This window comes from Hyperoodon ampullatus (assembly GCF_949752795.1).
Source record: "Hyperoodon ampullatus genome assembly, chromosome: 8".
NCBI lineage: Eukaryota > Metazoa > Chordata > Mammalia > Artiodactyla > Ziphiidae > Hyperoodon > Hyperoodon ampullatus.
Window position 1 is genome coordinate 8862710 of NC_136921.1, and position 18728 is coordinate 8881437.

General features: G+C 37.4%; 1 protein-coding gene across 1 annotated transcript in view; it reads right to left on the reverse strand.

The window, feature by feature from the left end:
* PSMD1 (proteasome 26S subunit, non-ATPase 1) overlaps positions 1-18728 on the reverse strand; it is a gene marked incomplete at its 5' end in the record, with an annotated part of 106401 nt that overhangs the window by 25468 nt on the left and 62205 nt on the right. Inside the window, 3 exons of the mRNA XM_079710658.1 lie at positions 168-270; positions 6760-6876; positions 16235-16349. Of these exons, the coding sequence (XP_079566784.1) occupies positions 168-270; positions 6760-6876; positions 16235-16349 (335 nt within the window). The remainder of the gene's footprint in view (positions 1-167; positions 271-6759; positions 6877-16234; positions 16350-18728) is intronic.

Consider the following 18728-nt stretch of genomic DNA (forward strand, 5'->3'; position numbering starts at 1 on the left):
TCTGCAGTCTTAACTCTACTAAGTTATTATGAACTGCAGGCTCCAAATTTTCTCCAGGAGTAATTTGTCCCAGACTCAATTTCTACTTTGTCATATAGTTAGAACAGATATTTCATTAGATTTAGTTTAAACAGACAAATTAATCTGGAAGATTTATAAACATTTACCTGCATCCAGTATGCCCTGGGCCAGAATAGCGCCAAACTTGGCCATGACATCATCATGTTTATCATTGATGACTTTTGAATACAGCTGTCTGAACTGATTCACCTGAAGGAACAAGAAAAACAATTATAGTCTAGTTCTATTCACTTGCTGTGTCATTTTCGAGCGGGGAAAATGACTGCTCAAATGGCAATGAAACCTGAGTTCTGATTCACAACATTCAAAAAGAGAGGGATCTGGACCGGATTTGAAGGCAGAACAGTCCCATGGTTGAAATCATGGATGTCATGACTTTTCTGGTATGGGAGCACCAGCTCTGTTTTCAATCCTCATTCCACAGTGGATGATTCAGGCTCAGGGGAATGCTGAGTGTGATTTCATATTGCACCACTCTTAGTCAGCAGGCTTAAACAGTTCAAGTGAACACTAAGGCTTTCAGTGAACTCTGAATTACACCTCTTCTGCTCACCATCAACCTACAGGTTTCCTCATGGGCACAGTCCTTCAATTCTACCTTACAACAAACTACCTTTCACTGCAGCTGTGTGAGGTATATTTTGGATTTATATTCACATATACAATAAAGATTTTCATTATGCTTACACATTAATTTTCAGAGGACACATCACAATAATTACTCTTACCAAAAGAATACATCAAGGGACTTCCCTGGTGGTGCAGTGTTTAAGAATCCGCCTGCCAATGCCGGGGACACGGGTTGGATCCCTGGTCCAGGAAGATCCCGCATGCCATGGAGCAACTAAGCCTGTGCATCTCAACTACTGAGCCTGTGCTCTAGAGCCTGCGAGCCACAACTACTGAGGCCGGTGTGACAACTACTGAAGCCCAGGCACCTAGAGCCCGTGCTCCGCAACAAGAGAAGCCACTGCAGTGAGAAGCCTGTGCACGCCAACAAAGAGTAGCCCCCACTCGCCGCAACTAGAGAAAGCCTGCGTGCAGCAATGAAGACCCAATGCAGCCAAAAATAAAATTAAAAACAAAAAGGGAAAAAAAAATCTTAAAAAAAAAAAAAAGAACACACCAAAATGGAATACATGCTGACTCATTCAGGGAGGGATTACTGGTAATTTTTGTTTGCTTCTTCATTATTTTCTGTATTTTCTAAAATTAACATATATTACTTTTATAATTAGAAAATATTTATAAAATATATGTTCTCATCAAAATATCTGATTTTTGGGTGACAATAAGGGAAATATTTTATGCTTCCTCCATGTCTTACACTTCTCTATTTTCCCACCAAGTGCTTTTCAAGTGGTAAGCACCCAGAAAGAAGTCGGCTTGTTCAAGAAGCACACAATCATAGAGCTCTCCAAATCTGCCAAAGGCAGAAAATATTGAATTTGAGTTTCCCAATATAATGATTTTATCTGCATTACATATTCTTTCAGAATCTCTTGCCCTTTTCATTTATCTTGGTCCGGCAGGCCACACTGTGATACAGTGCAGAGTAACATAGGGTCAGACAACACTGGCTTATAAATACCTCTGCTCTAATAGGCTGTTTGGGTAAGTTACTTGGCTTTTCTGAGTCTCAGTTTCTTTGTCTCTACAAGGATTACAACACCTACACGGCTGTTGTAAGGACTATATGAAGTAATACATATGTAAAGTAATGTGTAAAAGGCATTTTATGATTCAGTAAGCATGGCTGTCTTACCATATCAGAGCAGAGTCCTACCAGTCCTCCATGAGTATCCTCTCTGCAACCTAAATACTGTTATCAAAATGATATTCCTTAAAATGGTTCTCACTTATTTATTCATAGGCAACAACAGAATGTGATAGGGAAAACAATGAACTAACTCTGCCACTACCCAGCATATGACCATTAGCAAGTCACTCACTTCTTTACATCTTACTTTCTCTAGCTATAAAACCCTGCACGATGAGATCATCACAAAATTCCCTTCTAGTTTTAAAAATCCTAAGGTTTGATGCTTTTACTCTGGTTCAACAAGTCAAATTCCTTTGATTCTTAACTTATTTTAGATGAACACTTACATTACCTTATATAGGATGGAAATTTTATGTGCTAACAGTTTACAAAATAGTTCATGAACTTACAAAAAGAAATGCTGGACAAAGCACTGTATGTACATTATAAGGAAGAACTTAAATATAAAACCACACCCCAAACAACAGGACATTTGGTGAAACTGAAAGATGGAATAAAAAAAAAATCAACGCAAATACATAATGGGTTTATCCAATCAATATTAAGTAGACTAGTACTTTATAAAAGCTAGTTTTTGTTCATCACTTAAAAATTTTCCCTCACATTTTATTACTTATGCAGCAGTAACTTAATTTTCATTATTACGATTCTTCATAAAGAATTATATTAGTAGGTTAGGATAGTATCTTACATTTGGAAGGCGACTTTGAGCCCATCTGGTCTACTCTGCCTAATTTACAGATGTGAAAAATGGAACCAAGATAGGTAAAAAGACTGGCTCACTTGTGATCACAAACAATTTATTGCAGTCATGGCTAAGGATCATGATTTTCTGACTCAATTTCATCGCTATGAATAGTATGGCCCCCACATAAAACAAATTAGAATTTGTAGGAGAAAATCATATTAATTTCCCATTTTATATTATGATAATCTCACAGAAAAGACAATTAAATTTCAGACAATGCTGTGACCCATGCCTTCTGCTGTGCCTGATTATCTAAAATCTACCTTCTCCAAATCCTGCATTTAAAACACTCATCATGTTTTTAACTCTATACACCTCATACTGCTGGAAAAAAACAAAACCCATAATTCTATGTCAGAGAGAAAAATAAAGGATGGGAGAAGGGCATAAAGTTCTGTAAACGTCTTTTCTGTGGTTACTTATCACCTAGGTATGTCTCTTCCTGTTTTTTTTTTTTTTTCCTGTTTTCCTGGATATAGAAATGAAGCTGTACATCAGGGATCAGTTTTAGAGTTTTTTTTTCCCTTTTCTCTTTCTATGACGTTACATTAGCTCTTATGACTTCAACTAGGTATATAATTCCTTCCACGAACTCACTGAGGCCCGATGAATTTTGGAATTCAGAATTTAGAAAGGTGACAAGGTGCACACACCATAAGTTATGCAATATCCTCAGTGGAGCGTGGGGGTAATATCCCGTAATCAACCAAATTAATGTTTCTGAAGCAGCAAAATGAATATTTACTAAATGGGATAAAGGCTATAAATGAGTTCATACTGGCTCAGATTTTACAGCCAAACGAGTCCTTAAAGACAGACAAAACTCTTAGTTTTCAGACCTTTCTGTAAATTGGCATTGCAGATAAAGGGCCATGAACTTATATAATTTATCTGGGCTAGCTCCTATCTCTTTCTTTAGTTCTGATTTTTTTCCTATGCTCTCATCTTATCTTCAACTGACTTGCTATAATCTCAAACTTAACATGCCTAATGTGAAAATTATCTTTATTCTTTTTCAAGATTCCTGGCAATGCTATCATGATTTCCCCACTATCAATATCCCAAGTGATGTTTTCAGCTCCCTCCTCAATCTTATTAGTATTATTTTGTTCATGGTAGTTGGTTGTGCCTTTTCTTTATATTACCACCAACACTTTTAGGGTCCAAATTCCTGTCTTACTTAAGGCAACAGTATGGTAGTACAAATTACTATTTAAAAATGTGTTATGCTGTAAAATAAAACCTTATAATATAAAAGTTCATGCTGATTTATTTTAAAACTGCAAAAGCTGATCAAACTTGGCCAAATATGATCCTACTTCCAAAAAGGGTACATGTCAGTGGTGGGAGAAGCTTCCTTGTAACAGGCCTCAGGCTAGATGATATTAGGCAAGGAGGAGCACAGGATCCCATTCTTACACTTTAATATTTTTATCTGATTCTATATATGATACTTGTTATATACATGTTCAAATAACTGCTAACAGTGGAGTTCATTTAATAAGAAAAACAGAAGATAGATCCTTCATAAAGAGTTGGGTTCTGGAGACAAAGTAACTCCAAGGACCTATAAAAGAACAGTATTCTAGTTAAATGGTTCTGAACCTCTGGTCTAAGAGCCTTCTAAATTGGGTTTGTAATCACCGAAGGATGTATGCGTGTTCTGGGGTCTATGTTTGTGAGAGTGAGTGAGCAAGAAACAGGCAGAAGAAAAGCAAAGATGTACTGGAGTTAGTTAAACTAAGACCACAATGTGTAGAGCTTAGTGTTAAGACAGCATTCTGTAAAAGGATGTAAGGTAGACCATGACTGCATAAAAAACACTTCCTTTGGAAATTTCCATTAAAAATCTCACAAAATATCTAAGAAATGTCCCTTCTGTATTCCTTTGAGGAGGGGGTTATAGTCTTGATGAAATTAACACTTGATCGTTAATTTCAAGGCATTTTCATGGACTGGTTTGTAACCTTGTGACTAGGACTCTGTAGCCTTGAGAACTTACTTTTCTCTTCAAGCTTGTTAACAGCTTTTTCTTTTCAGCAATATCACACCACCCCAAAAGAATATCAATTTTTTAAATTTTGGCCACGCCACGTGGCTTGCAGGATCTTAGTTCCTGGAGCAGGGATTGAACCCGTGCCCCCTGCAGTGGACGTGCAAAGTCCCAACCACTGGACTGCCAGGGAATTCCCAGAATATTTATTAGAATAAATAGTTGAAAGGTTTTTGAAACTATACAGCCTACCCTAACCTAACCCCACCCCCATTACAAAGTACTCTGCCATTGTTGGTGCAGAGCTTATGGTTATAAAATCAATGAAATCCTACAGCAGAGGATGGGAAGATGGCAAAACATTTGTCATGTTCACAATACATATAACAAGAAAGCAACATGCGAGGTCAAAGTGAATAAGTATCTATATATTACTGTTAGGGGACGTGCATTCCATGGCCAAACTTCCTTCTTTAATGACATTACTCAGTTGGATAACCTCCAGCTGATAAAGCTCAACAGAAGATCAAAAGTAGAAATAAAAGATGCAAAAACTACTCATAACTGCTCTATTTAAAAACAAAAACCAAAAAGAAATGTGGTCTGCTTGAAAAGATGTTTATATTCTAGAAGATACAATATATTAAGTAATGTATTATTAAAAGAGGATGAGAAGTTTGATTCTATTTTTGCAATAATCCAATTTTTATAAGTCTTAAAAGTGATTTTAGGGCTTCCCTGGTGGCGCAGTGGTTGAGAGTCCACCTGCCGTTGCAGGGGACATGGGTTCGTGCCCTGGTCCGGGAAGATCCCACATGCCACGGAGCGGCTGGGCCTGTGAGCCATGGCCGCTGAGCCTGCGCGTCCCAAGCCTGTGCTCCGCAACGGGAGAGGCCACAACAGTGAGAGGCTCGCATACCACAAAAAAAAAAAAAAAAAAAAGTGATTTTAGGAGAGAGTAGGACTAGATTAAAAAAAAAAAAAAAAAAAAAAAAGACAGCAACAAAAATGATAGCAACTGCTCGGAAAAGGAAATTATTAAAGTTCCACAGAATAATCAATGAGTTCTGAAATTTTTTTTCTCCTCCCCCCCCTAGTCTATCTATTGATACTTTGCTAAAAGTGAATCTGCTTAATGAGGCAGAAGACAGTATACCAGTGGTTTTTTCTGTTGTCAATTTCTTTCACTGTTTCTTATATAGGAGCAGAATTATACAAGGTTGTTAAATACCCTAACTTTAAATTAAGAATTAAAGATCTGAAATTTCTTCATAAGCTATATACATCTATTAAACATGTCAAACATGGTAATTTTTAGTATATGTAATAAGATTTATGCATTTTCTGTTTCTCAACAAAATGAGAAGTTCTGGGTGAGGTGCCAAGATACATTAGATACCAAAGTCTGAAATGAGGTCTGAGAGACTATCATGAGGAAATTTTAAAACAGATGCCTCAAAATCTGTTATGGGGTCATTCACACGGTATATATGAGGACTTGATTGTATCAATAGAAGGATATGTGAAAAGGATTTCTCTACGGGGAAAACTGGGCTTTAAGTCTTTCCCACTAACTCTAAGCCTAGAGATGGGCTTCAGGGAGACCATGTGGTGAGCCTAGTATGATCAGTAGTCACTGGAAGAAAGAAAGCCTTCCTGGAGCCATTTGAAACCCTGTCCAAGGGATCTCCAATGAGGGCAATGACATTCTAACAGAGAATCTGGATGTACTCATTTCTAAACTGAGATTGTATATACTATATAAAGTTTTTATTACCTCAGAAGGATGGATCAAAAAAAATCACAGACCACTTAGTTTGTATCTTGTATCACAGGAACAAGTTATCCTACTGAATAAATTTTAAAAGGACAGCAGGAGGCAAAAATTCAAGTTGATTTTTATGATTTTGTCAACCCATGAGTTCTAATTTTTCAAGTATGGCTATATAACTGAATTAACAAAGTGACCATAAATTTATAAAAAATGCAATCAAAGAGTATTATATACTTAAAGTTTTCCTATTCTTCTACCTCTTTACTTTCTGTGAGTTCAGTGTACACCATATTTGAGGTAGAAATGTCCTCAAAAGAAGATAAGCTATCAAAGAAAAGTCTGAACCAGCTCTCTTCTAGAGAATTTTTTTGTTTGCTCACCTTGGGACAAGTGATTTCAGTCTGCTGGATCATGATGAGAGCCGAAGCTATGAGAGCTCCTTGCCTCACATAGTTCACAGGGTCATTTGTCATTGGTTCTAGCAAATTAATTGCTTCCTGAAAGCATTAAAAAAAAACTTTTAATAAAGTTTATATAGCTGAATTTTCAGATTAGTTACTGTCTTTCTAAGTCAATATTTTCATCCAACATTGTAATCACAAGTTAATTTAAGACTACTTGGATGCAACAGTCAGAACTGAGTATGCTTTAAGTTTCAATATAATTGATGGTAAGTGAAAAGGAAGCTTACAACACAAGTGCTCCTGTCTTGGGGTAAAAGAGATAAAAAAGAAAGTAGAAAAATGAGATTAATGTTTGATAAACACCCATTGTTTTCCAGGTACAGTGGGAGATATTTTATATATATTATCCATTTAATCCTCTTCATTCTAAAACAACAATAACAGCAATACAAAACAATCTTTATAAACAAAGAAACAGAGTTAGACAGGTAAAGTAAATTGCCAAAAATCACATAAGTGTAGCAAACTCAGGCCAGTCTGACTCTAAGTATCCAACTTCCTTCAAATACTAGGGTAAGATAATATCTTAAGATGATTTTACAAAATCTAATTTAAAAAATTAAATAAATCGAATGTAAATTGAAACAAACAAAAAACAAAGAGAAACAAAACTCCCCAAACAAAAAAGATTTTACCTGCTAGGAGAATGGCAACACAAATTAAGTCAAATACGACTAGAAATGATTCCATGGTTACACTTTCCACATACTGTGGGATTTTCCAAAATGTTTACCAGGATATCCCCAATATCATATTCTTCAGAATACCAGTTCTATGAAAACAGGATTCCTTGATTAAATAAGTTTGGGAGCTCCTGCATACTGTATATCACCCCCTCTTGTGATTCAAAAATGTATCTAGCACACCAAGGGCTCCAGGAGTGTACATATCATAACAAAAGGTTCAAGAAACCTTACTAAAGAAACTACTAGACCTTTGCATAGCCCAGCATCTGTTCATTGTATTTGACCAAGAACTCTTTTGCTCCATATAACTTCTATTACACACCCTGCAGGACCTTTGTTCAGTGCCCCTTACAAGATCCTTAGGTAGGTATAAATTTGGAGGAACAAAGCAATTAGTTTACATGATTATCAAACTTATTTTAATACAGTATGTCATTTCTCAAATGTCCTTTGTTCCAAAGCCAAGTAAAGGAAGAATAAGTTGAATCCTTTGGGGGGGGCATGGGGGAATGACTTCAGATTTCCTTTTACGTCGATTTATTTACTTAAGAAAAATCAGAGCAAGAGGCTGGTTCAAGATAGTGGAGTGCGCAAGAAGGACATGCGCTCACTTCCTCTTGAGAGAGCACTGGAATCACAACTAACTGCTGAACGATCATTGACAGGAAGACACTGGAACTCACCAAAAAAGATACCCCACATCCAAAGACAAAGGAGAAACCACAGTGAGATGGTAGGAGGGGGGCAATCATAGTAAAATGAAATCCCATAACTGCTGGGTGGGTGACTCACAGACTGGAGGACACTTATACCACAGAAGTCCACCCACTTCACTTCACTCAGTGAAGGTTCTGAGCCCCACGTCAGGCTTCCCAACCTGGGGGTCCGGCAATGGGAGGAGGAATTCCTAGAGAATCAGACTTTGAAGGCTAGCGGGATCTGACTGCAGGACTTCAACAGGACTGGGGAAACAGAGACTCCACACTTGGAGGGAACACAAAAAGTAGTGTGTGCACTGGGACCCAGGGGAAGGAGCAGTGACCCCATAGGAGACTGAACCAGACCTACCTGCTTGTGTTGGAGGGTCTCCTGCAGAGGCAGGGGGTGGCTGTGTCTCACCATAAGGACAAGGCCACTGGCAGCAGAATTTCTGGGAAGTACTCCTTGGGTGAGCCCTCCCAGAGTCTGCCATTAGCCCCACCAAAGAGCCAGGTAGGATCCAGTGTTGGGTGGCCTCAGGCCAAACAACCAACAGGGAGGGAACCCAGCCCCTCCATCAGCAGACAAGAGGATTAAAGTTTTACTGAGCTCTGCCCACCACCAGTCCCTCCCATCAGGAAACTTGCACAAGCCTCTTAGACAGCCTCATCCACCAGAGGGCAGACAGCAGAAGCAAGAAGAACTACAGTCCTGAAGACTGTGGAACAAAAAACACATTCACAGAAAGAGAGACAAGATGAAAAGGCAGAAGGCTATGTACTAGATGAAGGAACAAGATAAAACCCCAGAAAAACAACTAAATGAAGTGGAGATAGGAAACCTTCCAGAAGAAGAACTCAGAATAATGATAGTAAAGATGATCCAGGGCCTCAGAAAAACAATGGAGGCAAAGATCGAGAAGATGCAAGAAATGTTTAACAAAGACCTAGAAGAATTAAAGAACAAACAAACAGAGATGAACAATACAGTAACTGAAATGACAAATACACTAGAAGGAATCAATAGCAGAATAACCAAGGCAGAAGAATGGATAAGTGACCTGGAAGACAGAATGGTGGAATTCACTGCTGTGGAACAGAATAAAGAAAAAAGAATGAAACGAAATGAAGACAGCCTAATAGACCTCTGGGACAACATTAAATGCAACAACATTCGCATTATAGGGGTCCTAGAAGGAGGAGAGAGAGAGAAAGGACCAGAGAAAATATTTGAAGAGATTATAGTCGAAAACTTCCCTAACATGGGAAAGGAAATAGCCACCCAAGCCCAGGAAGCACAGAGAGTCCCAGGCATGATAAACCCAAGGAGAAACATGGCGAGACACATAGTAATCAAACCAACAAAAATTAAAGACAGAAAAATTACTGAAAGCAACAAGGGAAAAATGACAAATAACATGCAAGGGAACTCCCATAAGGTTAACAGCTGATTTCTCAGCAGAAACTCTACAGGCCAGAAGGCAGTGGCATGATATATTTCAAGTGATGAAAGGGAAGAACCTACAACCAAGATTATGCTACCCAGCAAGGATCTCATTCAGATTCGATGGAGAAATCAACAGTTTAAAGACAAGCAAAAGCTAAAAGAATTCAGCACCACCAAACCAGCTCTACAACAAATGCTAAAAGAACTTCTTTAAGTGGGAGACACAAGAGAAGAAAAGGACCTACAAAAACAAACCCCAAACAATTAAGAAAATGGTAACAGGATCATACATATCGATAATTACCTTAAACGTGAATGGATTAAATGCTCCAACCAAAAGACACAGGCTAGTTGAATGGATACAAAACAAGACCCATATATATGCTGTCTACAGGAGACCCACTTCAGAGCTAGGTACACATACAGACTGAAAGTGAGGAGATGGAAAAAGATGTTCCATGCAAATGGAAATCAAAAGAAAGCTGGAGTAGCAATATTCATATCAGATAAAATAGACTTTAAAATAAAGAGTGTTACAAGAGACAAGGAAGGACACTATATAATGATCAAGGGATCAATCCAAGAAGAAGATATAACAATTATAAATATATATGCACCCAACATAGGAGCACCTCAATACATAAGGCAACTGCTAATAGCTATAAAAGAGGAAATCGACAGTAACACAATAATAGTGGGGGACTTTAACACCTCACTTACACCAATGGACGGATCATCCAAACAGAAAATGAATAAGAAAACACAAGCTTTAAATGACACAATAGACCAGATAGATTTAATTGATATTTATAGGACATTCCATCCCAAAACAGCAGTTTACACTTTCTTCTCAAGTGCACACAGAACATTCTCCAGGACAGAGCACATCTTGGGTCGCAAAACAAGCCTCAGTAAATTTAAGAAAATTGAAATCATATCAAGCAGCTTTTCTGACCACAACACTATGAGATTAGAAATCAATTACAGGGAAAAAAACGTAAAAAACACAAACACATGGAGGCTAAACAATACGTTACTAAATAAGCAAGAGATCACTGAAGAAATCAAAGAGGAAATCAAAACATACCTAGAGACAAACATGACGATCCAAAACCCATGGGATGCAGCAAAAGCAGTTCTCAGAGGGAAGTTTATAGCTATACAAGCCTACCTCAAGAAACAAGAAAAATCTCAAATAAACAATCTAACCTTACACCTGAAGGAACTAGAGAAAGAAGAACAAACAAAACCCAAAGTTAGCAGAAGGAAAGAAATCATAAAGATCAGAGCAGAAATAAATGATATAGAAACAAAGAAAACAACAGAAAAGATCAATAAAACTAAAAGCTGGTTCTTTAAGATAAACAAAATTGATAAACCATTAGCCAGACTCATCAAGAAAAAGAGGGAGAGGACTCAAATCAATAAAATTAGAAATGAAAAAGAAGAAGTTACAACAGACACCGCAGAAATACAAAGCATCCTGAGAGAGTACTACAAGCAACTCTATGCCAACAAAATGGACAACCTGGAAGAAATGGACAAATTCGTAGAAAGGTATAACCTTCCAAAACTGAACCAGGAAGAAATAGAAAATACGAACAGACAAATAACAAGTAATGAAATTGAAACTGTGATTAAAAATCTTCCAACAAACAAAAGTCCAGGACCAGATCACTTCACAGGTGAATTCTATCAAACATGTAGAGAAGAGCTAACACCCATCCTTCTCAAACTCTTCCAGAAAATTGCAGAGGAATGAACACTCACAAACTCATTCTATGAGGCCACCATCACCTTGATACGAAAACCAGACAAAGATACGACAAAAAAAGAAAATTACAGACCAATATCACTGATGAATATAGATGCAAAATTCCTCAACAAAATACTAGCAAACAGAATCCAACAACACATTAAAAGGATCATACACCATGATCAAGTGGGATTTATCCCGGAGATGCAAAGATTCTTCAATATACACAAATCAATCAACATGATACACCATGTTAACAAACTGAAGAATAAAAACCATATGATCATCTCAATAGATGCAGAAAAAGCTTATGACAAAATTCAACACCCATTTATGGTAAAAACTCTTAAGAAAGTGGGCATAGAGGGAACCTACCTCAACATAATAAAGACCATATATGACAAACCTACAGCAAACATCATTCTCAATGGTGAAAAACTGAAAGCATTTCCTCTAAGATCAGGAACAAGACAAGGATGTCCACTCTCGCCACTATTATTCAACATAGTTTTGGAAGTCCTAGCCATGGCAGTCAGAGAAGACAAAGAAACAAAAGGAATCCAAATTGGAAAAGAAGAAGTAAAACTGTCACTGCTTGCAGATAACATGATACTATACATAGAGAATCCTAAAGATGCTACCAGAAAACTACTAGAGCTAATCAATGAATTTGGTAAAGTTGCAAGATACAAAATTAATGCACAGAAATCTCTTGCGTTCCTATACACTAATGATGAAAAATCTGAAAGACAAATTCAGGAAACACTCCCATTTACCACTGCAACAAAAAGAATAAAATACCTAGGAATAAACCTACCTAGAGAGGCAAAAGACCTGTATACAGAAAACTATTAAGACACCGATGAAAGAAATTAAAGATGATACAAGCAGATGGAGAGATATACCATGTTCTTGGATTGGAGGAATCAATATTGTGAAACTGACTATACTACCTAAAGCAATCTACAGATTCAATGCAATCCCTATCAAATTACCAATGGCATTTTTTTACAGAACTAGAACAAAAAAGTCTAAAAATTTGTATGGAGACACAAAAGACCCTGAATAGCCAAAGCAGTCTTGAGGGAAAAAAATGGAGCTGGAGGAATCAGACTCTGTGACTTCAGACTATACTACAGAGCTACAGTAACCAAGACAATATGGTACTGGTAGAAAAAGAGAAATATAGATCAATGGAACAGGATAGAAAGCCCAGAGATAAACCCACGCACCTAGGGTCAACTAATCTATGACAAAGGAGGCAAGGATATACAATGGAGAAAAGACAGTCTCTTCAGTAAGTGGTGCTGGGGAAACTGGACAGTTACATGTAAAAGAATGAAATTAGAACACTCCCTAACTCCATACACAAAAATAAACTCAAAATGGATTAGAGACCTAAATCTAAGGACAGACACTATAAAACTCTTAGAGGAAAACATAGGAAGAACACTCTTTGACATAAATCACAGCAAGAGATATTTTGATCTACCTCTTAGAGTAATGGAAATAAAAACAAAAATAAACAAATGGGACCTAATGAAACTTAAAAGCTTTTGCAAAGCAAAGGAAACTACAGACAGGACAAAAAGACAACCCTCATAATGGGAGAAAATATTTGCAAACGAATCAATGGACAAAGGATTAATCTCCAAAATATATAAACTGCTCATGCAGCTCAATATTAAAAACACAAACAACCCAATCAAAAAATGGGCAGAAGACCTAAATAGACATTTCTCCAAAGAAGATATACAGATGGCCAAGAAGCACATGAAAAGCTGCTCAACATCACTAATTATTAGGGAAATGCAAATCAAAACTACAATGAGGTATCACCTCACACCAGTTAGAATGGGCATCATCAGAAAATCTAGAAACAACAAATGCTGGAGAGGGTGTGGAGAAAAGTGAACACTCTTGCACTGTTGGTGGGAATGTAAACTGATACAGCCACTATGGAGAACAGTATGGAGGCTCCTTAAAAAACTAAAAATAGAATTACCATATGACCCAGCAATCCCACTACTGGGCATTTACCCAGAGAAAACTATAATTCAAAAAGACACATGCACCCCAATGTTCATTGCTGCACTGTTTACAACAGTCAGGTCATGGAAGCCACCTAAATGCCCATCAACAGACGAATGGATAAAGAAGATGTGGTACATATATACAATGGAATATTACTCAGCCAAAAAAAGGAACGAAATTGGGTCATTTGTAGAGATGTGGATGGACCTAGAGACTGTCGTACAGAGTGAAGTAAGTCAGAAAGAAAAACAAATACCGTGTATTAACACATATATGTGGAACCTAGAAAAACGGTACAGATGTACCAGTTTGTAGGGCAGAAATAGAGACACAGATGTAGAGAAGAAACATATGGACACTAAGGGGGGAAAGTGGCGGGGGGATGGTGGTGGTGGTGGTGTGATGAATTGGGAGATTGGGATTGACATAAGAACCTGCTGTATAAAAAAATAAAATAAAATTCAAAAAAGAAAAATCAGAGCGATTAATAGATAATACAAATACCATATAAATGTATTCTTTCTCCTCACTTCCCTGAAAAATGTAGTGCCGTTGTTTAGATGAGAAAGTTTTGCAAACGTTACTCATACTGTCAATATTGTTTATGAAGTATTCATGATAAAAATATAAGAAACTTTCCAACTTGTAAGTTAGAAGACACTAACTTGGGGCTTCCCTGGTGGTGCAGTGGTTGAGAGTCCGCCTGCTGATGCAGGGGACGCGGGTTCGTGCCCCGGTCCAGGAAGATCCCACATGCCGCGGAGCGTCTGGGCCCGTGAGCCATGGCCACTGAGCCTGCGCATCCGGAGCCTGTGCTCTGCAGCGGGAGAGGCCACAACAGTGAGAGGCCCGTGTACCGCAAAAAAGAAAAAAAAAAAAAGACACTAACTTGGCCTTTGAGGTATGTGATATAACCTCAAAGACACATTTTAGAATAAGTAGGTGTTTCAGGCTTTTAAGAAACAAAATTAATGTTCCAAGCTTCAGACAGATAGGTATTGATACGTAGATCATACAAACTATCTAGAAATAAAGCAGACTTGTTTAGTATGAGTAACGAAGAATATTCATTGAATTAACTTGTCAGATACTGTGTCTCAAAGAACATTTGCTCCTAGATACCATATTAAGTTTAGAATAATCTGGAAAGACAAAAATCTAATTTACATTTAACTTATGAGGTCTGACATAAATGTCTACTAAACACCGGAGGGAGAAAATACTTAGTAAAACATCCATCTATATTTTTCCTTTGTTTATAGAACAGATGTGTCCTAGAAAAAAATGAAGGCCTATTTCTATAAACTGTATTTTATACACACAATGACTTTTCTAATAACACTGAAGATACATTCTCATGTAAGAAATTCTCTTCCAAAAGAAATGAAAACATTTAAAAAACAAAACTGTGAGGACAGAGACCATGTCCAACTTGTTCATCATCATATCCTTAAAATGATCTTCCCTTCATCATTCATTTGACAAATATTTACTGAAACTCTACTATGTGCCAGGTCTGTCTGACTTTAGGTTTTAGCAGTGAACACTCAACATGTTCTCAGGGACCTTACATTTCAGTGGAGAGAAGACAGACAATAAATAAATAGGTGTAAAAATATGTCAGGTGGTGATAAGTGCTATGAAGAAAAATAAAGCAGGGTAAGGAGACAGAATGAGAATACTGGAAGGGCATGTCTATAAATTTTTATACAATTCTCGCCACATATAGTGAAAATGCCTATTTTAATTCCTAGCTTCAATAATGTTTTATGTGACTAGAAAAAAATTATTTGTATCCAATACTAATACTCTTTTTTAGAGAAAAAGTCACGCAAGTTAAAATCTAATTCCTGGAATCAATCAATAAACTAATAATTATGCTTTGCTTTACTTTAGTTTGGACAAGAGATGATTTTTAAAAAGTAGCTCCTTTCTGATGTAAGGACACTGGGAATATAACCATGTTCTTTTTTTTTTTTTTTTTTTTATAACCATGTTCTTGTTCTCTCTCTCTCTCTCTCTCTCTCTCTCTCTCTCACACACACACACACACACACACGCCTGTGTGCTATTAAAAGAAAAGTGCACCTTTTGGGGAACTGGCCAAGGTGTGTTCATGTGCTCTATGAAAGGCAAAATGTGGTGATTTATGTTATTGCTGTGAATCAAGAATACTTGTTATTAAAGCACTGGTGCATTTCTTTATGACTCTCATGACAAACTGTTTTCAAATCATCAATGTACCTAACCCAAGTCTTTATTTTGTCACTTTTGTGGGCTTAACAAATACCAGGTTATCTATTATGTTCTTGAGGAGAAAACAGGCAAACAGCAGTTAAATATAAACTTAAAGCAAACACACAAAAAAATGAAACTGAGTTGACTGTGGTGGCCTCACATAAGAACTTTGATTTCCACAATACTTATTATGCAAATTAAACATGTAAAATAACAATGTAAAATGGCCAGAGTAGCTTTTCAAAGAAAAAATACTATTTCTTCTTTTTAAAGAAATCAATGCTTTCATAAAAAATTCAACAGCATTGTTTTCATTAGAGCCATCCATGTAATGTGGCGGTTTGTTCTTAAACGGCTTTGAGCAATCCAGCATAGTTAAGTGAGGAAGTTCTGGGAAGCTTAACTTGTGAGGCAAGTTAAGTCTTACAGATCACACCACACTTGTATTTTTACAACTGTTACATAAACTTTTCGGCTAGGGAAAACAGTCTGGCGCCAGGAAAGAACTGACCGCATTGGCTTTGGCCTTTACCTTGTTTCCTGTACCAGCACAGCAGATGCCCAGGGCCATTGCAGCTCCATAACGCACATGAGGATTGTAACTCTCTGACAACAATGAAACGACACTGGGGCACTGTTCAGGGGTCCTGATGAGAAACAGAGAAAGTGAAGACAGTGTTATAGATAACATATTTTAAATCAAGATGGAAGAATTTTAAACAATTTTTTGAAAGTTATGGGAAACAACAGAGTTATATTTAACACAGAAGTTGCAGAATTAAAAATCTCCAACAGAATTCTAATTATTGATATTAGAAAGCTATCTTCAACATTCAGAGAATATATGCCAAGAAAGAGGAACATATCAGTGATCCCTCAACCACAGCTCTGCATCACAGCATTACTCATTCCCTTGTGTCTTCTCCAGGGTGGGGAACAGCCATGGGAGACGAGGCGGGGTGGGGGGTGGGGGTAATGGGGACGGGGAACGCTGCCCTACGTCCATTCTTGTAACTCCTGCTTACTCTGTGTCTTGTTTCAGAAGACAAAAGTCACTTACAGAGACTCCAAGATGTTTCCAAAGCTGCACAAAAGATTTAAATCTCCCAGTATTACTCTGAATATTAAACTGTTAAATAAGACTTGGTATGAAAAGATTCTGATTTTTTTGTCTTCAGCAATTATTTTTGTGTTGATAAGAACAGAGAAATTGTTCTTTTCTCATCTTCTTCATATTTGCAGCCAATACAGAAGAGAGGACAACCTTGACAAATGAAGTATCTGATCTCATCTTGGAAGGACTATCCTGTCTTAGTGGTCACTCCTGAGGCGGCAGCAGGATGGGTGTAGTAACTAGAAGAGAGTGTAAGGGGAGTTTCTGGAAGGCTGGTACTGATGTTGAACTAGGTGCTGGTTACACAGGTGTGTTCAGTTGTGAAAATTCATCAAGCTGTAGGCTAATTATGTTCATGTTTTTAGATGTATATTACACTTCAATAAAAACTTTAAAAAGAGACTGTTAATATATTACATTTCAATAGAACGTTTTTTTAAAAAAGTATCCTGTCGTGAATGAAAGCAGTTATTACCTACAGACCAATTTAAATCTATAATTCTATGTTGGAATTGTCCTCTGCCTCAAACGCCAGTGAATGGTAAATTCAGATTTCAAATGGAGTAGAACCAAGTTTCTGCAAACTGTCTGTAAAGGTGGGATTTCGGGGGAGAGGCAAGATAGGGGCAGGGGATCAAGAGTACAAACTACTATGTATAAAATAAATAAGCTACAAGGATATACTGTACAATACAGGGAATACAGCCCATATTTTATGGTAACTATATATGGAACATAATCTTTTAAAATTGTGAATCACTATGCTGTACATCTGAAACTTATATATTATACATCAACCATACCTCAAAAAAGAAAAAAAGGTAGAACTCTGCTATCACTCTTTCTTGAAAATGTTTTTTCTCAGTTTGATGAAGCTAGTTCCTAGTACAAAAAATCTGTAAACAATTTAGTGGCCAAAATACAGAAGAACAGTATAAAGAAAGCAATGTACTAGGAAACAGAAGATCTGGGTTCTAGTCTTAGTTTTGTTAATTTCTTAGTACATGACATTAGGCAAATCATTTAAATTTTCTTTTCTGTAACTAGAGATAATATTTCTTGACTATCATGCAGGAATAATATAAAAACAAATGAGCAAATACACATATGCTTTCAGTTAATGAGTACTTAGGTAAATAACAGTAAGTTATATAAGAAGTAAAAAACCCATGTTCTAGTTCCTGTTTTGCCTCTAAATAGCTGGGATAATTTTAGACAAGGTTCAATTAACCATACACTCTGGGGTCCCTTTTCACATCGGAAAAAGAAGGAATTGGACTAAAAGTTCCATAAGGTCTGTTCCACTTTACAATTCTATGGCTTTTAAAAATGAATCAATCATCAAAGGTTTCAAATCAGTGTTCATTATTACAGGACATTTCATCAATGAGAAATATTCCTATGAAATAAAAATGAGGGCTTCCCTGGTGGTGCAGTGGTTGAGAGTCCGCCTGCCGATGCAGGGGACACGGGGTTCGTATCCCGGTCCGGGAAGATCCCACATGCTGCACAGCAGCTGGGCCCGTGAGCCACGGCAAATGAGCCTGCGCTTTCGGAGCTTGTGCTCCGCAACGGGAGAGGCCACAACAGTGAGAGGCCCGTGTACCGCAAAAAAAAAAAAAAAAAGAAAAATTTAAAGGTGGTATCATACCAAAGAGGTCGCTGGAGAATTACTGTAGTTGACAGCATCGTTGTTTAACTTTTTTTTTTCAATTAATTAATTAATTAATTATTGGCTGCATTGGGTCTTCATTGCTGTGTGCGGGCTTTCTCTAGTTGTGGCGAGCGGGGGCTACTCTTCATTGCAGTGCACGGGCTTCTCAACGCAGTGGTTTCTCTTGCTGTGGAGCATGGGCTCTAGGCGTGCAGGCTTAGTAGTTGTGGCTCACGGGCTCTAGGTGCACGGGCTCAG